Source organism: Salvia hispanica, chromosome 5 (genome assembly GCF_023119035.1).
Source record: "Salvia hispanica cultivar TCC Black 2014 chromosome 5, UniMelb_Shisp_WGS_1.0, whole genome shotgun sequence".
Taxonomy (NCBI): domain Eukaryota; kingdom Viridiplantae; phylum Streptophyta; class Magnoliopsida; order Lamiales; family Lamiaceae; genus Salvia; species Salvia hispanica.
Window position 1 is genome coordinate 6,112,426 of NC_062969.1, and position 18,326 is coordinate 6,130,751.

An 18,326-nucleotide genomic window follows, 5' to 3' on the forward strand; every position below is an offset into this window, starting at 1 on the left:
CTCGATGGAACATTATCAAAGCCCCGGCTCGACAGTGGTTTATAGAGAATATGGTCGACATCATGTATACGTGCATAATCTTGCACAACATGATTGTCGCCGACGAAGGACCTGAGGCGGGAAATTGGTTCGACCCTGAAACCCCGGGAAGCTCAACCGCAAGTAGTCCGCCTCGAACGGGAGTGCATCCGTCTTTGCAAGAGCGGTTGTCTATTCGGGCAAGGACACGTGATTCTACCGCCCACGCCCAACTCCAGGAGGATCTAATGGAGCACATTTGGGCAAAATTTGGCAACCGTTAGATGATCGTCACTAGAGAACTCCTTCTTCTGCTTCTTTGCCTCCATTTTTTTTTATTTGAGTTTAAGTGTGCAATTTGTAATTTCTAGTTTTTTAATTATGTCTTTTTTATTTTTTTATGTATTTTAAATTGTAATTTTATTTTATTTATAATGAAGTGTGTTTTTTATTAATTGAATTTGTTGGAATTAAAAATAAAAAATGAAATTGAATGAATAGTTAAGAGATGGTTAAGAGATGGTTAAGAGATGGAGGGTTGCAGGTGTTGTCTCTTAGTTAAGAGATGAGCTGAAAAGTACAGTGGGGCCCATGAATAGTGAAGAGATGAGACGGTTAAGAGACGGATAAGAGATAGCGTTGCGGATGGCCTAAGTGCATCCCCCCAAATTTTCAGAACAAGACAATAGCAATGTGCAATTTGCCAACAGACAAGAAAAAAGGATATATACCCAAAACTTGTCAGCATGAGTCATTTACTGTGAAAGTCGACCAACGTATAAGATATCGAAATGAGAAGAAGAAAACGTGCTACATATTCATGTTTATCAAAAAAACAACACATAGCTCTATCTGCAGATAGTCATCCTAATTGAATCTCTACACAAATCATGCCAGTGACAATTGCGGTATTTTTCTTGATCAGGATGGACAACAATGACATCATGTTCTCGTACACATACTTAGCCACCTCCAGATTTAAGTGTATTACTCAGCCTGTACAGTTATCAAGATAAATATGTCAAGCAATTGATCAAAAGGGATGCAAATTACTCATAGTGCATCATACTATTGGTGTAAAAGATGCCGGTTCAGTTCATTAAAGGAAAAACACGTGTCTCCCTTTTTTACATTGAACCATTATTTCTGAAGAAACATATTTTTATATGATCAAAGCAGGGAATAATAGAGCTTGCTAGTAATAGAATCACATGTTGTAGTTAATAGAGCTTACCAGTCCAAGCCCTCAAAAAGGCCTTCTCCTTTTATAGCAGAGGTTTTGAAAATAGACCATTGCCGGTTCTTAATCTTGTGCAGTTCCAAGGCTTCAGTAATTGCAGCATCATCAAGTGCCCCGGGAAGATCCTGCATGTCAGGTAATGAACATGGATTCAGTGGTTTGTCAAGAAGTTTACATGCATAATTCATAATTACGTTTTGCAATGGTGCTGTGTTCAACCAGAAATTTCATATAATTATCGACAAATCTTAAGCATACTGAGACACTAGATTAAGCAGTCAGTTGAGAACACCTGTTTATTTGCAAATAAGAGGACGACAGCACCTTTAAGCTCCTCCTCCTGTCAATACCCCATAATAGTGCAATTAATTTTCAAATAATGAAGGACGTCAAAGGTAAAACAGAGACCCATGAAAAGATGATAAAAGACCAGTATACCTCAACTAAGAGAGTACTCAAAAGAGGGAAAATTAGCAGAGGGAAAAACTGCTACATGGTGATGCATGCTTCAAGAAACTATTTATAGGACTCAAGTAACATGAACACAGACAACAACTTTGACCCTCTAACCCATCAAGCATATAAAAACTGAGGTCTATAAGCAGAACAGTGATTCTTGCTGGATTTCACAGTGCTGGAGAGTGACAAATATAAAGATATACTCCCTCCGTCCACGATTAGGAGTCCCGTTTTCCATTTCGGTCCACCGCGAATAGGAGTCCCGGTTCATTATTACTATAAATGGTAATAGGCCCCACATTCCCCTAACACATTCCACTCATATTTCATTTAAAATTAAAACATATAACTGGGACCCATATTCCACTACTTTTTTCCACCCACTTTTCTTAACATTTCTTAAAATCTGTGCCGAAAAGAAATGGGACTCCTAATGGTGGACGGAGGGAGTACCAAATTTTAACTCAATCATTTTAATATAATAAAGCAAGAAGAACCTCTAGTATTGCATGGAATTCTTCTTTGGCAATCACCAGCCTATCTGTATCACTTGAATCAACAACATATATTATAGCTTGAGTGTTGGGGAAGTAGCATCTCCAATATGGCCTGTATTACAAAATAAAGTTGAAGAAGCACAGTGTCAGCCTGAAATAGACTGTGTCATGTATTATCACGGGTATTTAAATCAACAGCCTAAATGAAGACATGTAAGGCGAAGATGACTGAAGTTTCAGAAAAAGTAAGACCGTATCCCCAGAAGATATATTGGATAACTGTAAGTGCACAAATATTTCTGAAAGGATATAACCAGACATCTGAAGCATATTTATTTTATTCTAGATTGTCCTCAAGAGACTCTTAAGGATCAAATTATAATTCATGTTTATTTTATGCCCACCTTATAGCTATCTGAATTCTGATAATACAAAACTACAAGTTATTATAAAGGTGTTGGTCACAAAATAAGGTACATGCCCATTTAACATCCATATGAGTTTGAAATCCAAGTAACAATAGATAAGACCAAGGCATAAAGAGGAGGGAATTTAGACAAGAATCTTGGTAAGATAAATGGATTTAACTAATGCTTCTCTCTTAAGTTTTTTCTAGATATTTGAAATCAGCAGATAGAGCAAAAGGAAGCAACACGCATGATAGACCACAATGTACATACTATCAAGTATCAATTTCTCATCAGTGAAAGGAAATATATCCCCATTTTACAGAATATTAAGTTTGAGCATTTATCAAAAGCCTGATACTAAAATGAGGTATTACACTGAGTTCAGTAGCAAATTTTATGTATGATTCAAACATTAATATTGGATGATCTCATGGTTGAAACCCACTAATTCGATGCTCCAAAAGAGATTGTCAAACCAACTGAAACTTACTACTAGTATATTTTAATGAATCTTCTCTGAAATGTATCATCTAATGGGGAACTGAAATGAAATCCAAATAATAGTACCAGTCTACCAGAGAGCCATTATTTCATAGTAAATGCTACACATGCAAGTGATGCTAGATTAAGAAGATGAAAACTTATAAACATTGTGTTTATTCTTAAAATTTCTCTGTAACAGGCTATCATTTTTTTTGCTTTTCCTCCTAAATGTTCTGTTTCAGTCAACAAAGTCAAATTGCAAGCTAAAATTTTTTAAAATAGAACTAAAAAATTACAGAGAGGACCAATACAAGTTACCTGATACTTGTCTGGCCACCTGAGATAAGAAAAGCAAAGAGCAGTTAGCTATCATCACCAGAAAGACTTCTAGCAACACAATGTAATGATTGGCCAGAGAGATACAAATAAACATAGCTAAATTCTAAAAAATGCTTGCAGCACAGGTAAAACTATAAGCACAAATAAATACTACAATCAACTACAAAAGATGTAGAAAGATGAAGCTAAATATTATCATGTTCATACATGACCTGGTTTGCGTTCATATTTCACAACTCCTAACTAACTTCTTTTTGCATGCGTAAATTTCACCTTAATACTCTAGTTTCAATGTTTCTTACAAGTCTCCCTATAATCAATGATTAAATTCTATATTTGAACTTCTGTCAAAGTCACAGATCATGAATTCTTTTCTCATGTGATGTCAGGAACATGATAAGTATCTTACATTCTCCAACTGTTCAGAAACACTACAGATCCAAGTATGTATACAACAAAATTTTTATCAAGATATGATGATAAAGAGATTAACATAATCAACTAATGCAAGGAATTTACCTAGATCCCAAACTTGAAACTTTATGTTGTTATACTGCACCGTTTCCACATTGAACCCAATTGCTGCAACAACAACAAATAATGTCAAATTACAATTAGTTTATTTCTTCTCTCCCATAAAGTGGACAATTACGCTTATCATCTCTAGTAATCCATCAAGCGACAGTCCATACAGCAAAATTGTGAAATCCAGAGACCACATCGACTACAAAGCCAATTTGAGACCAGAAAAGAGCTTCGGCTAGAACACTATCCATAAACTACAAGACTTATCTATTAACGCCGATAGCAGTTTAAAATAAAGCAATATGATCAATTATCCAATTATTACACAATGCCCCCATCATTGTAGATTCAATGAACAAATAGAATTTGCGAGCTGCTTACTGGGAATTGTAGATACTACTTCACCCATCTGGAGTCGATCTGCCAAAAACAAACAAAGAAATTAAACAATCAAAGCTAGAATTGATCAGCCGAAGGAGAATAAGGGGGATCCGTACAAAGAATCGTGGTTTTCCCGGCATTGTCAAGGCCGAGAACCAGGATCCGAGCTTCTTTGTTCCCAAACAGCGACGAAAACAGCCGCGTAAATACTATTCCCATTTCCACGCCAATCTGCGCAAAAGGTCAACGAATTGCCCACTCAAATCGGGGGGAGAAATGCAGAAAACAATTAGATCAGATCGAAGAAAATCTCCGTACCCTCAAATACTTCCTGCAAAACAAAAATCACAACAAATCTGAGCCGCGGAGATGGTAAAATGGATCAAACTAGGGATGCAGCAATCGATTACGTGCGGTGAAGAGGAGGGCCTACGACGGAGGAAGAAGACAGTATCAAAAGTGCCGATGCTGAATTATTTGGAGATGCAATCTTGAGCTTTGCGAGCGTGATTGGCGTAGAAGCAACTGATTTTGATTTTCATAACATAAATTTGGTTAGGAACAAAGAATCTGGGAAAGTTCCATGGATTTGTAGAGTGATGAGAGTGTAGATCACGAGGAGGAAGAAAATGAAATCAGCACAAGTAAATGGGCCTTACGCGGGTTGGTCTTACCCGACCCGAACTTTAAATGGGCCTTTTGACGATATCAAATAGGGCCTTGATTAAAAATGTACTATACTTCTGCTAGTACATTACATTTTAATATCTTTCGTCACATTAGATCAGATATGATATATCTCAAGAGGTAGAATGTACATTACATTTTAATTAAATGGATTGAATTTTTTTATTACTTTTAACGTACAAATATAATTTTACGTCTAGCTAATTATATATGCCATGAGTTAGAATGTTCTCGTATAATACAAAGCCCGGTATTGCCAAAGGAATGGAGTACCCCAATTATAGGGCCCACGAGGTGCATTATATTGCTAACTTTTTAAGTTGCTAACTCTGTTAACTTATCAACGCAGTGTATTAAAAATGTCAACACGATGACATTAAAATATCAACATATAATGTCAACACAATATATTGAAATGTTAACAAAATTATATGTGGACATTTTTAATACACTGCGTTGATAGGTTAGCATAGTTAGCAACTTTAGAAATTTAGCAATTGACCACACTCCTAGGACCCACTGTCTACTTCATTACAGAGACATAATATGAACTTGTAATCAATTTCAGTCGAACGAGTTGTTGACATTTTGACCAATTTCCTACTATAATTAATCGAGTAAAAGAAAGACTAAATAGCCAAATTCATCTAATTTTAATTTTAGCCAGCTTGTAAATTATTGGAATATTAACATAATTGCCAAATTAATCAAACATATTATATATGCACATAATAATAATTTAATCTTTCGCGAGAACAGTATTTTGAGAGAGAGAGAAAGTTGTGAAGACGAGCGAATTATAATTATTTGGGGAATAATCATTTAGAATCACGTTCCGCATATTTAGGTGAAAGTAATATGAAAGCTTCAATATTTTATAATTTTCATGTTCACTCCATTTCATATCAATAATTTTCAAAGCTGTTTAATTTACAAAGAGTTACACCCTCTCATCTACTTTCACTAAAACAATTGGCGATGATTAAACATGCGCTATAAATCGATGATTACACATTGATGATTCATCATTAAAGGAATCAATTATGAATTGATATGCAAAGCTAGATATCACTTGCGTTACAAGAAATAAATCGATTGCTTTAACAAATAATTTCATAGGTCAAATATTAAAAGATAAATATCAGTCAGAACTCAGAAGCATTCATTTTTTATGCAAATTTGTAACTCTATTTTCATTAATGATTGATCGTCACATGCCCAACTGGCTTAATGCAACTGATACTGAATATACAGTTTTATCAGTTTTATATAATAATCGAAATAGTCTATGGGCTAAATGCTACTAGTATTTATATACTTGTTGAATTTCACATCATACATAAATAAGACTAACATGCTTTAGTAGTATTTAATTTGTTTGATATGGGAGTATGGATTAATTTATTCTTTTCGGATTATTTAATTTAAATTATTAAATTTTCAGCATATTTTAGAATTTTTAGTGTTGCATATCAATTTGAAAACCTGCAGCAAATTATTCAATTTTAAATTTTTTATGATTTTGCAATCATAGTAAATTTTGATAATGTTCATGATGACATGCATGGACAACTCATTTCAATAATTTTATGTTATAAGGATATACCCAAATGCAGAAGCAATTACTTAGAGTTGGAAAGTTTCGAAAATATGTCAAAATTGGGAGTGTAAATTGAAAATTTTCCTTCAATTGAGGACATAATTATTCTCCGTTCCACTACATCTTAATTTTTTTTGTTTTTTTTTTTATACGTTTTTATTTGAATCCCATTGTTTTAATTGGGACACTAACATTGAAACTGTTTTTTAACATGTACGTGATGTATTTAGAAACACAAATTAACGTTCATAATTAACAAAAAATTGTCTTTTTCTTTTGCGGTGATTGTAAAATTGATGTTATCTAGCAATCGTTTTATTGAGCGTAGAAAGTGTTTCCTTCTTTTTAAAAAGGTTGAAATCACAATTTGATTATACTTAGATTCGATGGAGTGAATGACGAAGAAGTAGTCATGGAACAATCCATGTGGATCTATGTTTGTCTGCGTCGAATTCCCTTCTCAACTTATAAACAATGTTGTTACCACATGACTAAAAGCGACCACTAAAAAAAAAAACATCAAATAGCACCGTAGTTCAACTAGTAAATTCCAAAATCTTCAATGATAAAATAAATTACCAACAGATTAGTTGCGGAGTAATATCAGAACAATTGTTTACTACTAAATTTAGCAGCATGTTATGCTATCTGAATTGTGTAGAGACCTATTTCACAGTTCCTTCTTTTAAAATTTACACGTAAACTATGAAAAATAGTGACTAATTATGGGATATCATAATTATACTTAACGTGATGTTATTCCAGTAATATCACTCTTGGTATTGAATAAAAGCTCTTACAGTAAACTTAGCTTGGTTAGATTTTTGTTAGTTACAAAGCATACTCGCCCACTGGAAATTCAATCCACCAGCCAGCTATGCCTTTATCCGCTAAAAAGCCAATTACTCCTTTCGTCTCGCAATATGAGTCCTATTCAGTTATGACACAAGTTTTTAGAAATATAAAGAAAAGTGAGTTGAATAAGTTAGTGGAACATGAGTCCTACTTACATTTAGTATTAGTTTTGTAGTACTCCCTCCGTCTCGACTAAGATGACACATTGCTTAGCCGACACGGGATTTTAAGAGTTATTGGTTAAAGTATTTAATTGGAGAGAGAGAAGGTGAGTGTAAGTATTAAAGTAGAGAGATAAAGAAATATGGATATTTTAATAGGAGTGAGAAAAAATGGTTGATTGGTTAAAGTATTTAATTGGAGAGAGAAGGTGAGTGTAAGTATTAAATTAGAGAGATAAATAAAGATGGATATTTTAATGGGAGTGAGAAAAAGTGGTTGAGTGTATTAATTGGAGAGAGAAAGTTACCAAAAAAGAAAATGCGTCATCTTAGTTGTGACAAACTAAAAAAGGAAAACGTGTCATCTTAAGCGGGACGGAGGGAGTAATAAATTGTGAGTGGAATAAATTGGTCGAATGTGGGGCCTATAGCCTACTTACTCTTTATGGTAAACGTGAAATATGATTATTATTGTGGAACGGCCAAGATGGCAAAATATGACTTTTATTATGGACGGGGAATTATAATTTTGCTTGTAAAATCGTAATGCCACATAATTAGGAGATGGTAAAGAAGCCTGTAGAGGCAGTCCTACCCTGTTTATTTATAGCAACCATTTAAAATAAAGTTGGATGAAATTGCATCTTCTAATCTTAATTTGCTTTTACTCATGTGAGAGCATGTGATGTGGATATTGTAGCATAAGCCTTTCTGCCGTTACCTCACTACTAACTATAGCTTTGTTAAAACTCATCAATTTTCTTCTCAATTTAATTGATTTTGCAATAAATGAAGATAGGCTAGTAATAAAATATTATATAGAAAAGTCATTTTTTAACTCCACTCATTATTATACCATTTTTTCAAATAAGATTATTCACCTATTTCTTAAGCTCAATATATCCCCTGGATAAATCGTATGGCCAAGAAAACCCATAAAGCAGAATTGAAAAGATTGTAATATTCTATGAAAGCAATTCAAAGAATCTACCCAAGCCATTATTTATACATATATATATCACTTTCACAATAATGTTTAATTATCTGTAGAGTAGGTGTTGTTGCAAAATCATAGTAATTCAAGAAATTCCATAAAATCACAAAATACTGAAAATAAAAGTGTATTCCAGTTATGAATCATTATGAGAAAGAAAGTTAGCTATGATGGGCACAATGATTAGTAGGAACATGGGTGCCACCCCAAACACACACTAAACAGTACACACATTTCACTCTTATAAATGGCATCGTCAAATACAAAACCAGATGCTCAAATCTACATCTGTAACCCTCTCTCTCTATATTCTACTGCCAGATAAGATTTTAATTGTAATTAAAATTATTTAATTACAATGCTACGCCGCCGCATTCCAATCCTCGCGCTCCTCTTCCTCGCCGTGATTCCGGACAACGCCGCCGCCTCGTCGTCCAAGAGCCAGTTCCTGTCGGTGCAGAACGCGGCCAGGGCGGCGCTGCGCCTCCCGCCGCTGGCGTGGGATCGGCGGATGGCACATTTCGCGGCGGCGTACGCCCGGCGGCGGCGCGGCGACTGCGAGCTGCGGCACTCGGGCGGGCCGTACGGAGAGAACATATTCTGGGGCAGCGGCGGAGCGTGGACGGCGGGGCAGGCGGCGGCGGAGTGGGTGGCGGAGCGGCGGGAGTACAGCTACAAGTCGAACTCGTGCGCGGATGGGCGGCAGTGCGGGCATTACACGCAGATCGTGTGGAGGGAGACGACCAGGATGGGCTGCGCCAGAGTCGTGTGCGACCGAGGCAAGGGTGTTTTCGTCATTTGCAACTACAATCCCCCTGGAAATTACGTTGGCCAAAGGCCTTATTGATTAGTACTAACTTTTACGCTTCAAGTTTGTTAGTAGTACATATTTTCGGAGTATCTGTTTTCATTATTTTTTTTTTCTTAGGAAATAACGATTATAATTATTTGTATGCAGAAAGAGACACCATGTTGATATTATGATTAAGTGCATCGTTGTGAGTCTCTTATCCTCAATAGTGGAGTAGTATTAATTTATTTTGTGTTTTTTATTTTGTATAGTGTGTGAATTATTCGTATACATATATGTTGTCTGTGTTGAAAACTACCTTTTTAATCACAAAAAGACCAATTTGTGAGCATCTTTTATAGATTCGTGAATATTTAACCAATCTTAATTTTATTTTTATTCTAATATTAGTGTTAAATAAATTTGATTACTGATAAAAAAAATTTCTAAAAGCTACAACCGGTGAATAAAATAATTAATTATACCTTTTTAAAAAAATTAATTTTCATGTAACTAATAAAATAATTAATTATACCTTTTTAAAAAAATTAATTTTCATGTAACTTATAAATTTGATGAACATTAGATTTTAGTTTCATTTTCATTTGCACCACTTGTTTTAACGAGTTTTCTCCCTCTCTAACTTTCCGTACAAGAGCATCATCGAGCGATGAATAACACGAGTGGTAGCGGTGGTGGTAGTGGTGGTAGTGGTGGGGATGTTGAGGAGTACGAACGGCAGCATGAACGAGGCTATGGAGGCCTACATGAACCGCGAGATGGAGCGGTACATGCGACGGGTGGAACAGCAGGCGATACCTCGCCCTCCACCGGTTGTCCACCACCGAGCAGTGATAGATCGGGATCACGTAGCTGCACATCAGCCGGCTATATGACGACTACTTTTCAGAGAACCCGCGGTTTCCCGCACACATGTTCAGGCGGCGTTTTAGAATGCGCAGGGAGTTGTTTATGCGTATCGTTGACGCTTTGGAGCGTCGATATCTCGTGTTTCCACTTCAGTGCACGATGCGGCTCGATGACCCGACCACACCCCTATCCAAAAGTGCACGTCGGCAATCAGGTAGTTGGCCTACGGAGGCACGACAGACATGTGGGATGAGTACCTCCACATCGGTGAGACGACTTCTCTGCAATGTCTGAAGTTTTTCTCGTCTGGGCGTGATAAAGATTTTCGGTGAGCAGTACCTTTGAAGCCCTACTCCCCAAGATTGTCGAACTTGATGCAGATGCACGGGGAGCAGCATGGGTTCCCCGGGATGTTAGGCAAAGATAGATTGTATGCATTGGGAGTGGAAGAACTGTCCGATCGCCTGGAAGGGGCCTACACGACCGGCTACAAGTCAAAGAATCCCACGATGATCCTCGAGGCCGTAGCCGATTACGGCTGTGGATCGGCATGCGTATTTTGGGGTAGCCGAGTCGAACAACGACCTCAACGTCCTGAACTCGTCGCCCCTCTTCAACGAGAAGTGTCGGGGCATCGGTCCGGCCGTCTCATGTGTGGCCAACGACAACCGGCATGATATGGGCTATTACTTGGCGGATGGGATATAACCTAGGTGGCCTGTCTTTGTGAAGACGATCAGGCACGCAAGTGATGAAAGGAAGGCCTACTTTGCGGAACGGCAGGAGTCGGCGCGCAAGGACGTGGCGCGCGCATTTGGTGTGCTCCGGTCTCGATGGGCGGCAATTAAGGGTCCAACGCGTTTGTGGGATGTCAAATGCGTTTCTCAAATAATGTACGTCTGCATTATCATGCACAACATGATCGTCGAAGACGAAGGCGTACAACTCACTAGTTGGGCCAATGACGATGAAGCCGATCCAAGCCACGGAACGGCCACTCCTAGCGTACGACGTGGGGTACCTCTCGATGAAGCTGGCCACCTCAAGGAATATGCCGACATGCGCCAAGTGGAAGCTCATATTCAACTCCAAAAGGATATAATTGAAGAGTTGTGGGCACGGAGGACTGCACGGCGATAGGTTTTTTTCTTTATTATGTAATTTTTTTTAATCTATGTACGTTTGTTTTTATCTATGTACTTTTTTTAAAGGCAATTAATGGATTTTCTCAAATATGTCTCGTAAATTTAATTCTGTAATTTAAGCATAATTTTAATTCCGTAAATGTAGTATTTTTTGAATTATTTTTATTGCGGCTGTCCTATGGCTGGCCTAAATCTGATGTGGCAGGTGGATTTTTAGTGCTGCTGACGTGGCAGGGAGAGAGAGTGACTGGCCTATGACTAGCCTAAAGCCAGTGTGGATGCTGTTATAACAATCTACGCAATTTGAAAGAAATGGCAATATAAGAAAAATTAAAATGCGAAAGTGATTGAATGTCTATTTCCTCACATAAAGTGAGTGGTAAATCGGTGATCGGTCTTCTTAATTGTACAACAATTAGTTAGGATGATAAATTTAGTATTAACAATAACACTGTTTATATTAATGAAAATAGTGGCCATTATTCTAGTTGAAATGGATGGAGACTTTTAATAGGGTTAAGGACATGCAGTTGACATATCTGATCAGTATACTATACTAGTACTATTATTTCAGAACGAAATCGTGATCGGCGAATTTTCTTTAAGCATTATTTTCAGATAATGGGCGTGCATTTAATTCTGACAAAATTGTCTTAACCCTAGCCCAACTAATAAATGGCTTACATTACATCTTCAAGCATTTTAAGTTAAGCCCTCAAATTTGGTCCATATTAAGTTTCTCACCATCTTACTTAGTTAACTTAACTCTGTTCTAGAGTGAATTAATACATTCCAAACCTCCCATGCCATCAACGGCAGCTTGGCTTCGGTGTCGGCAGAGTGAAGGAGATATGAACGGGATGTCGCTAAGGGTCTTTCCAAACCCTTCAAATATAGTATGGTTTGGCTTTCACAAGTCAAACATCTTTTTACTTGAACTGTACTTTCAAACACAATTTTATTAGTGAAGAATAAGCACTTAGAGATGCACGGATATAAAGAAGCAAACTAAGTTAGTGGACAAAAGGTCTATTTGCAAAAAAATAAATATTACAAGAGATATTTGTTCTTTCTTGAGAAAAAATCAATTATATAATAGGATTTTATTTATTTTAAATAATTTAAAAGTTGTTAGAGCCAAGTCAAGTAGAGACTTGTTTACAAATTAAAATTATACTCAATCCCTCCACCAATTTAAGGTCAAGCTTCATTGGACATGGATTTCAAAAATTATTGTGAAAAGTGAATGGAAACTGGAAGGGTCAAGTGGAATGTTGTTTCTATTTTTATATATTATTTTTATAATGAAAGAAATAAAATTGGTGGATAAAGAGTTCGTTACTAAAAGTAGTAAAAAAGTACTCCCTCCGTCTCAATAAATATGAAATAATTGGTTTGCGGCATAAGATTTTATATAGGGTAAATTGGCTTAAAAATCGTGAACTTTCATAAAAGTTTGGTTTTTCCCGTAAACTATAAATGTTGCGTAAAAAATCATGAACTTTCATAAAATGTGCCGATTTCCCGTATCGGGTATTCCGGCTAAGATGGTGATATTGACGATGACGTGGATGATGAGTTGGTTGCTGAGATGGAATTTTTTTTAATAAACAAAAGCATTACTTATTATACTTATTATACATATAATCTTATCTCACACCATTATTTTTTTAGAATCCTCGAAACAGGGCCCTGATTCTTCCTGATTCTTCCGGAAATTCCGAATGCATGTTACCAAAATTGCAATGTTCATCCAAGTAGTGTTGTTTCACCCATACATAGAAAGATACACATCTGCAATTGAATCAATTAAGTAAATTCACTCAGAATTTGGGGATTTTGGGGTAAATGTGAAATTAGGATTGAACGCTTACCGCCCAGTAAGGGAGGGGTTGGATTCGGCCGCTAACGACGAGCCACTGGACGCCGTAGCCGACGAAGTCTTCGACGGATCCAATGAGGAGGATGACGGAGGTGGGGAGACAGTCTGAGGCGAGGCCGGCGAAGATGTCGAATGCTTTTCCGACGTCTTTGGCGACGGAGAGGCTGTTGAGCTAGAGCTGAGTGAGTCCCATGAGTGTTTTGAGGGCGTCGGAGTAATTAGAGAAGGTGTAATTGTTGCCGGAAATCGCTTGAACCCAGACGGCGGTGACAAGGCCGAGCCATTTTCCGGCAGGGGACGCCGACGAGAGTTTTACTCCCATGGCAGAATGTGGGAAATATTTCTTTGGAAATAATTTCAAGGTTTTGAACTTTGGTACTTGCTGTGAGGACGGGATGGAGAATTGCAGATGGAGGAGGAGGAATAGCGATGGGATTGAGGAATCGCAGCTGGAGAAGGAGGAATCGCAATGGAGAAATTGCAGATTGGACTTCACGATGGGAGGAAGAATTCTAACCCTAATTGATTAAATTTAATTTTTTAACAGAAATTACTCAAAACGACGTCGTTTTGACAGCCGGTATGCCATGTCACAACTCCGGCAGCCACGTAGGATAAGTTTTGGCCGGAAATATACCGGGTCGGGTTTTACGGGAAATTTACACAACCCGGCAAAGTTCATGATTTTTTACGCAACATTTATAGTTTACGGGAAAAACTAAAATTTTATGAAAGTTCACGATTTTTAAGTCAATTTGCCCTTTTATATAGTGTTGTTTTGTGAGGTAATGAAGAGAGAGTAAAATAAGAGAGACGAAAAAGTAGAGAGAGTATTATTTTTATTTAAGGAAATGTTTCATTTTTAATAGGACAATAAAAAAAACGTTTAATTTCTAATGGGATAGAGAAAGTATTAATGGACACAATAAAATGACAAAATAAGATGTTTATTGATGGACGAAGGGAGTACGAGCATCTCCAATGGGCGGACTTCCCCGACGCCCTTACCGTCGCCCTTCCCAAATACACCTTTTGCCACGTCATAACGACTTCCCACCCTCCTGCCACATCATAAGGACTTCCCACTGCACAATCTGCCCTTCTCATCGCCCTTCCTGGGCGGACTTCCCGCAATTAAAAAAATTCACAAATTCACAAATATTCAATTTACGTTACGGAGTTAAAATTTTGAGCTGTATATATAGATTTTTTTTTAAAAAAAAATAAAATTAAAATACCGGACGTCCGCGTGTCGCCACAATGGCGGACGTCCGCCCGCCCTTCCCACGACGTCCGCGTCCTCCTCTCCGTGCCACAATGGCGCCCTTCTCCGGCGGACTTCCCGGAGGCCGGAAGCCTCTCCAAAGGACGACTGGAAGTCTGCCATTGAAGATGCTCTTGTCCGGATGAGCTAGTAATGGATTGTCTAGTTGGGGATATCAGAGATTAGTGAGGGCCACTTTTTTATGGGCTGTCAGACATATTTATTTCCGGGCAATTTATAGTATATGGATCTGATTATTCATGCATGATAATTCTTTATTATACTATTAACAGATTTATCGTAGTATCCTTATAGCTATAGTCTTCTAGATTTATAGCCTTAATTTAAATTCCAAAACTTCATAAAAATATTAATAGCATATAATACCTATAGGCTATAGTCATGCTTCTAATATTTTGCTGGCCTTCGCTGGACAGGAGTATTTTTTAGGGACGGATGGAGCAGTATGAATAAAAAGTAGTACTAACAAATTTTGTTTTGTGGTAAGAAAATTGATAACATTCTCCCTCAGTCGTGGCCGAGTTGCCTACTGCCACCTTAATTTCTCCATCACTGTGGCCAAGCCTGTGGCCGTCGACCATGAAGCCGCTTATTCTCAATTTGGTATTTTCAAATTTGGACTTTAGATTTAGATGAGAACAAAACAAGAAGACATATGCAGTGAACGTTTATCTGATTATCTCTTTCCATGCACCTTGAGATCCAGAATAGTTTAAAATTGGGTGTACGGGTATCCGATCCCTCGAAAATATTTTGGGATCGGATTTCTGCTGGTGCAGTGGTAAGCTTTTTCCGGAGTCGGATACCTAATTTATTTGATTTGGATTTTCGATAAGATAGTCATATCATGTCCTGGAATTAGTGCTACTCCATGCACCTCATTTTTATGTATCTCTAATAGAAAGATCTAAGATTCAAATCAAAACTGTCCACAGTCCAAATAAATAAAAAGTAGTAGGAGTACTACGTAATTATGCAAATGGTAACGTTTATTCAGTCGTTCCCTAAAAAGAAAACACGTATTCACAACAATATACAAGACCAAACTCCCCTGGTTTATGAACTAAACAAACCCCTAAAAACTCATACCATAATCTCCATACACATGCTCATCAATCACAGCCGTCGAATCCCACGAGCTCGACTTCACCTCCAATTCATTACACCACCATGCAACATTCTCCCTCCCTACACCACCCATTTCCTTAAAATAATCCAACTCATCATCACCAATTGTCTGCAGATTTTCCCCTCCCGCCGCCGCACCAAAACCGTCGTTGACTAAAATAGGATTCTGCTCCACCATCCCGGATTTCTCGTCGAAGTGAAACGGAATCTTCATTGAATCGAGAGCAGGAGGGGCGGGGAGATTCAAGGCTGGAATATTCTGATTGAGAGAATCTAGGGTTTCGATCATCTTGGGCCAGAGGGCAGGATTGTTGTAGAGAGAGAAAGGACTTTGGAGGGTCTGCAGCTGCAAGTGGAGCTGGAGCCTCTCCATGGCTGAGTTGCTCAGGTTCTGCAGATCGAAGCCGTCTTCTCCCTCCGGCTCCCTTCTCGAGCTCGACTTCCTGTGCCGGCCGAGGAGCTTCTTCTTGAGCCGCGTGTTCCAGTAGTTCTTGATGTCGTTGTCAGTTCTCCCCGGCAGCTGCGCCGCGATTATAGACCACCTAAAGTGAGATCAATTTTAGAAGCAAATTAGAAAACTATACTTCTTCCGTCCCACTCTAACCGATGTATACTTTTTTGACGTCACACTCTAAATGGTTATATTTCTTAAAATAAAAAACTTTATTCTTCCTTTACTTAATTCAGATTAAATATAAATTCGACACATCCATTAGCAACACACATGGGAGTATACACACAATCTGACAAGAGTTTTTGTATACTCGATGTAATTTAACTCTTTTGGATGTTTTTTATTTCAAGAAAAGAAATGTAGATTCCTAATCTTAGTTCAAACAGAAGAATGGAAGACAAGTGCAAAAGGACAAGAGAGAGAGAAAGAGAGGGACCTGCTGCCTATGCTGATGTAGAGGCTGCAAATAATGTTGTCTTCTTCCTCAGTAAATCCACCATGCTTGATGTTAGGCCTCAAGTAATTCAGCCATCTCAGCCTGCAACTCTTCCCACATCTCTTCAACCCTGCATATATAATTTCATCATCATTAATTCATCTCAATATCATTATTCCAAAAAATTAATAAGGAGAAATGGCATATATGCATACCGATTTTCTGAGGAAGAGCGATCCAATTGTTTCCGGTGCCGTGTTGATCGATGTATGATTTGAGTTTGAAATCTTCTTCAGGAGACCATGGTCCCTTCTTCACATTGGCTTTGTCACAGCATGGAGCTCTCCCCATCTTCTATTTTATTTCTTCAAATGGATAGAATTTGAAATCTTAATTTGTGTTTTGTTTATTTGAGAAATGTCCGAGTGGAAGACCTTTATTTATAGCAAGTAAGATGATGATGTGATACTTGGGACAAACCAAAAAAGTCTTGCTCCCATCCACTCTAGCTAGGGTTTCCCCTCTCTCTCTCTCTCTCTCTCACACACACACACATGAATTTGGGTTAGTTCAGTGGTAGTAATATTTTATTTTGGTGTATATACAACTCGACAAAGAAGTAGACAGAATTTCATTGAAACGCAATACAAAAATCAATAGCTTTTTGGGGTTTGCAATGATAGAGCAAAATTCATGGAACAAGTACATCCATTGGTTTGTCGCCAACTTCCTTGAAATGTTCGATTTTTGGGGTGCCTTTATGAAATCAGTGTTTAATTACTAGTACTATATTGAAAACCTAAAATGTATTATAAGATAACAAGTTACTAATTGTGTGCATTGTCTTAATGGTAGATTAGTTAATATATGTTTACGGCTAAATGTCTCGGATTTGAGTCCAACATTTAAAATTTATGCCAGTCCAATAAAAAAAGATAGCTAGCTGATTAATTTGTGGTGATAATAAAGTTTGTGAAACGATCTAATCGATGGAATAAGTAAGCGCGTGGTAGATGAAAACTTATGTGAAACAAAAGGCTTTCTTGATCTCTAATTTCAAATAATGTACAGATTAGGTAATATTCGTATAGAGAAGTTCATTGCAATAATGAATTAAATAGTACGAAATTGGTAGCCTTCTTTTTCTTAAAATAACTCAATACTCACAATTTGGTGGAGAATCAACATTGGAAAATCTCTAGGCAGAGAAAGCCACAATACACAATATTACTCAGAAATCGCATGCCTCTTACCTTGACTTTTCATCTTCTAGAATGTCTATATGTGTACATCAGTTTTATCCTGCTGAGTTACACATTCAAAAACAGAATGCACCACAGAAATCATTAGCTGTTTATTATATATTCCTATATTTATTGATAGTTCATAAACGTTTGTTAAAATGTTAATAGTACTGTATAAATGAATTAATATATATAGGGGGTGTTCGGTTTGCAAGATTGTATTCGAGATTAATTTTATAGTGTGTTTGGTTCATGAGATTCAATCCCACAACTCAATCCCAGATGGATAATCATGGGATAGTTAGTCATAGCTAATCCCCTATAACAAATAATCTCACAACTCAATCCTAGATTGTATCTTGGTATTACTTTATCTTGGAAACCGAACACCACCATAATGTCTTGTTTTACGAGATATGATGAGATAGGGCGAGATTAAATAT

At 37.4% G+C, this 18,326-nt stretch overlaps 3 protein-coding genes across 5 annotated transcripts; 1 reads left to right on the top strand and 2 right to left on the bottom strand.

The window, feature by feature from the left end:
• Positions 1–727: 727 nt before the first annotated feature.
• Positions 728–4,965, bottom strand: LOC125190214 (ADP-ribosylation factor 1). 3 transcript variants are annotated; one of them, XM_048087444.1, is made up of 10 exons: positions 4,786–4,965; positions 4,671–4,683; positions 4,469–4,583; positions 4,353–4,391; positions 3,966–4,028; positions 3,426–3,444; positions 2,215–2,326; positions 1,551–1,598; positions 1,253–1,383; positions 728–1,014 (listed from the first exon to the last, which is right to left on the bottom strand). In XM_048087444.1, exons 3-10 carry the CDS (start codon positions 4,569–4,571, stop codon positions 981–983), a joined length of 549 nt encoding a protein of 182 aa, XP_047943401.1. In that variant the 5' UTR covers positions 4,572–4,583; positions 4,671–4,683; positions 4,786–4,965; the 3' UTR covers positions 728–980. The 3 variants fall into 3 exon arrangements, with proteins under 3 accessions (XP_047943401.1, XP_047943399.1, XP_047943400.1); XM_048087442.1 differs by having other exon boundaries at positions 4,763–4,965; XM_048087443.1 differs by having other exon boundaries at positions 4,469–4,683; positions 4,763–4,965.
• Positions 4,966–8,876: 3,911 nt separating this feature from the next.
• On the top strand, positions 8,877–9,701 carry LOC125190871 (pathogenesis-related protein PR-1-like). The gene has a single exon (XM_048088285.1). It carries the CDS (start codon positions 9,008–9,010, stop codon positions 9,494–9,496), a length of 489 nt encoding a protein of 162 aa, XP_047944242.1. The 5' UTR covers positions 8,877–9,007; the 3' UTR covers positions 9,497–9,701.
• A 5,891-nt stretch (positions 9,702–15,592) lies between these two features.
• On the bottom strand, positions 15,593–17,029 carry LOC125190634 (transcription factor MYB36-like). The gene is made up of 3 exons (XM_048087983.1): positions 16,855–17,029; positions 16,640–16,769; positions 15,593–16,291 (listed from the first exon to the last, which is right to left on the bottom strand). The coding sequence occupies exons 1-3, from the start codon at positions 16,988–16,990 to the stop codon at positions 15,697–15,699; spliced, it is 861 nt and encodes a 286-aa protein (XP_047943940.1). The 5' UTR covers positions 16,991–17,029; the 3' UTR covers positions 15,593–15,696.
• Between the last annotated feature and the right edge of the window lie 1,297 nt (positions 17,030–18,326).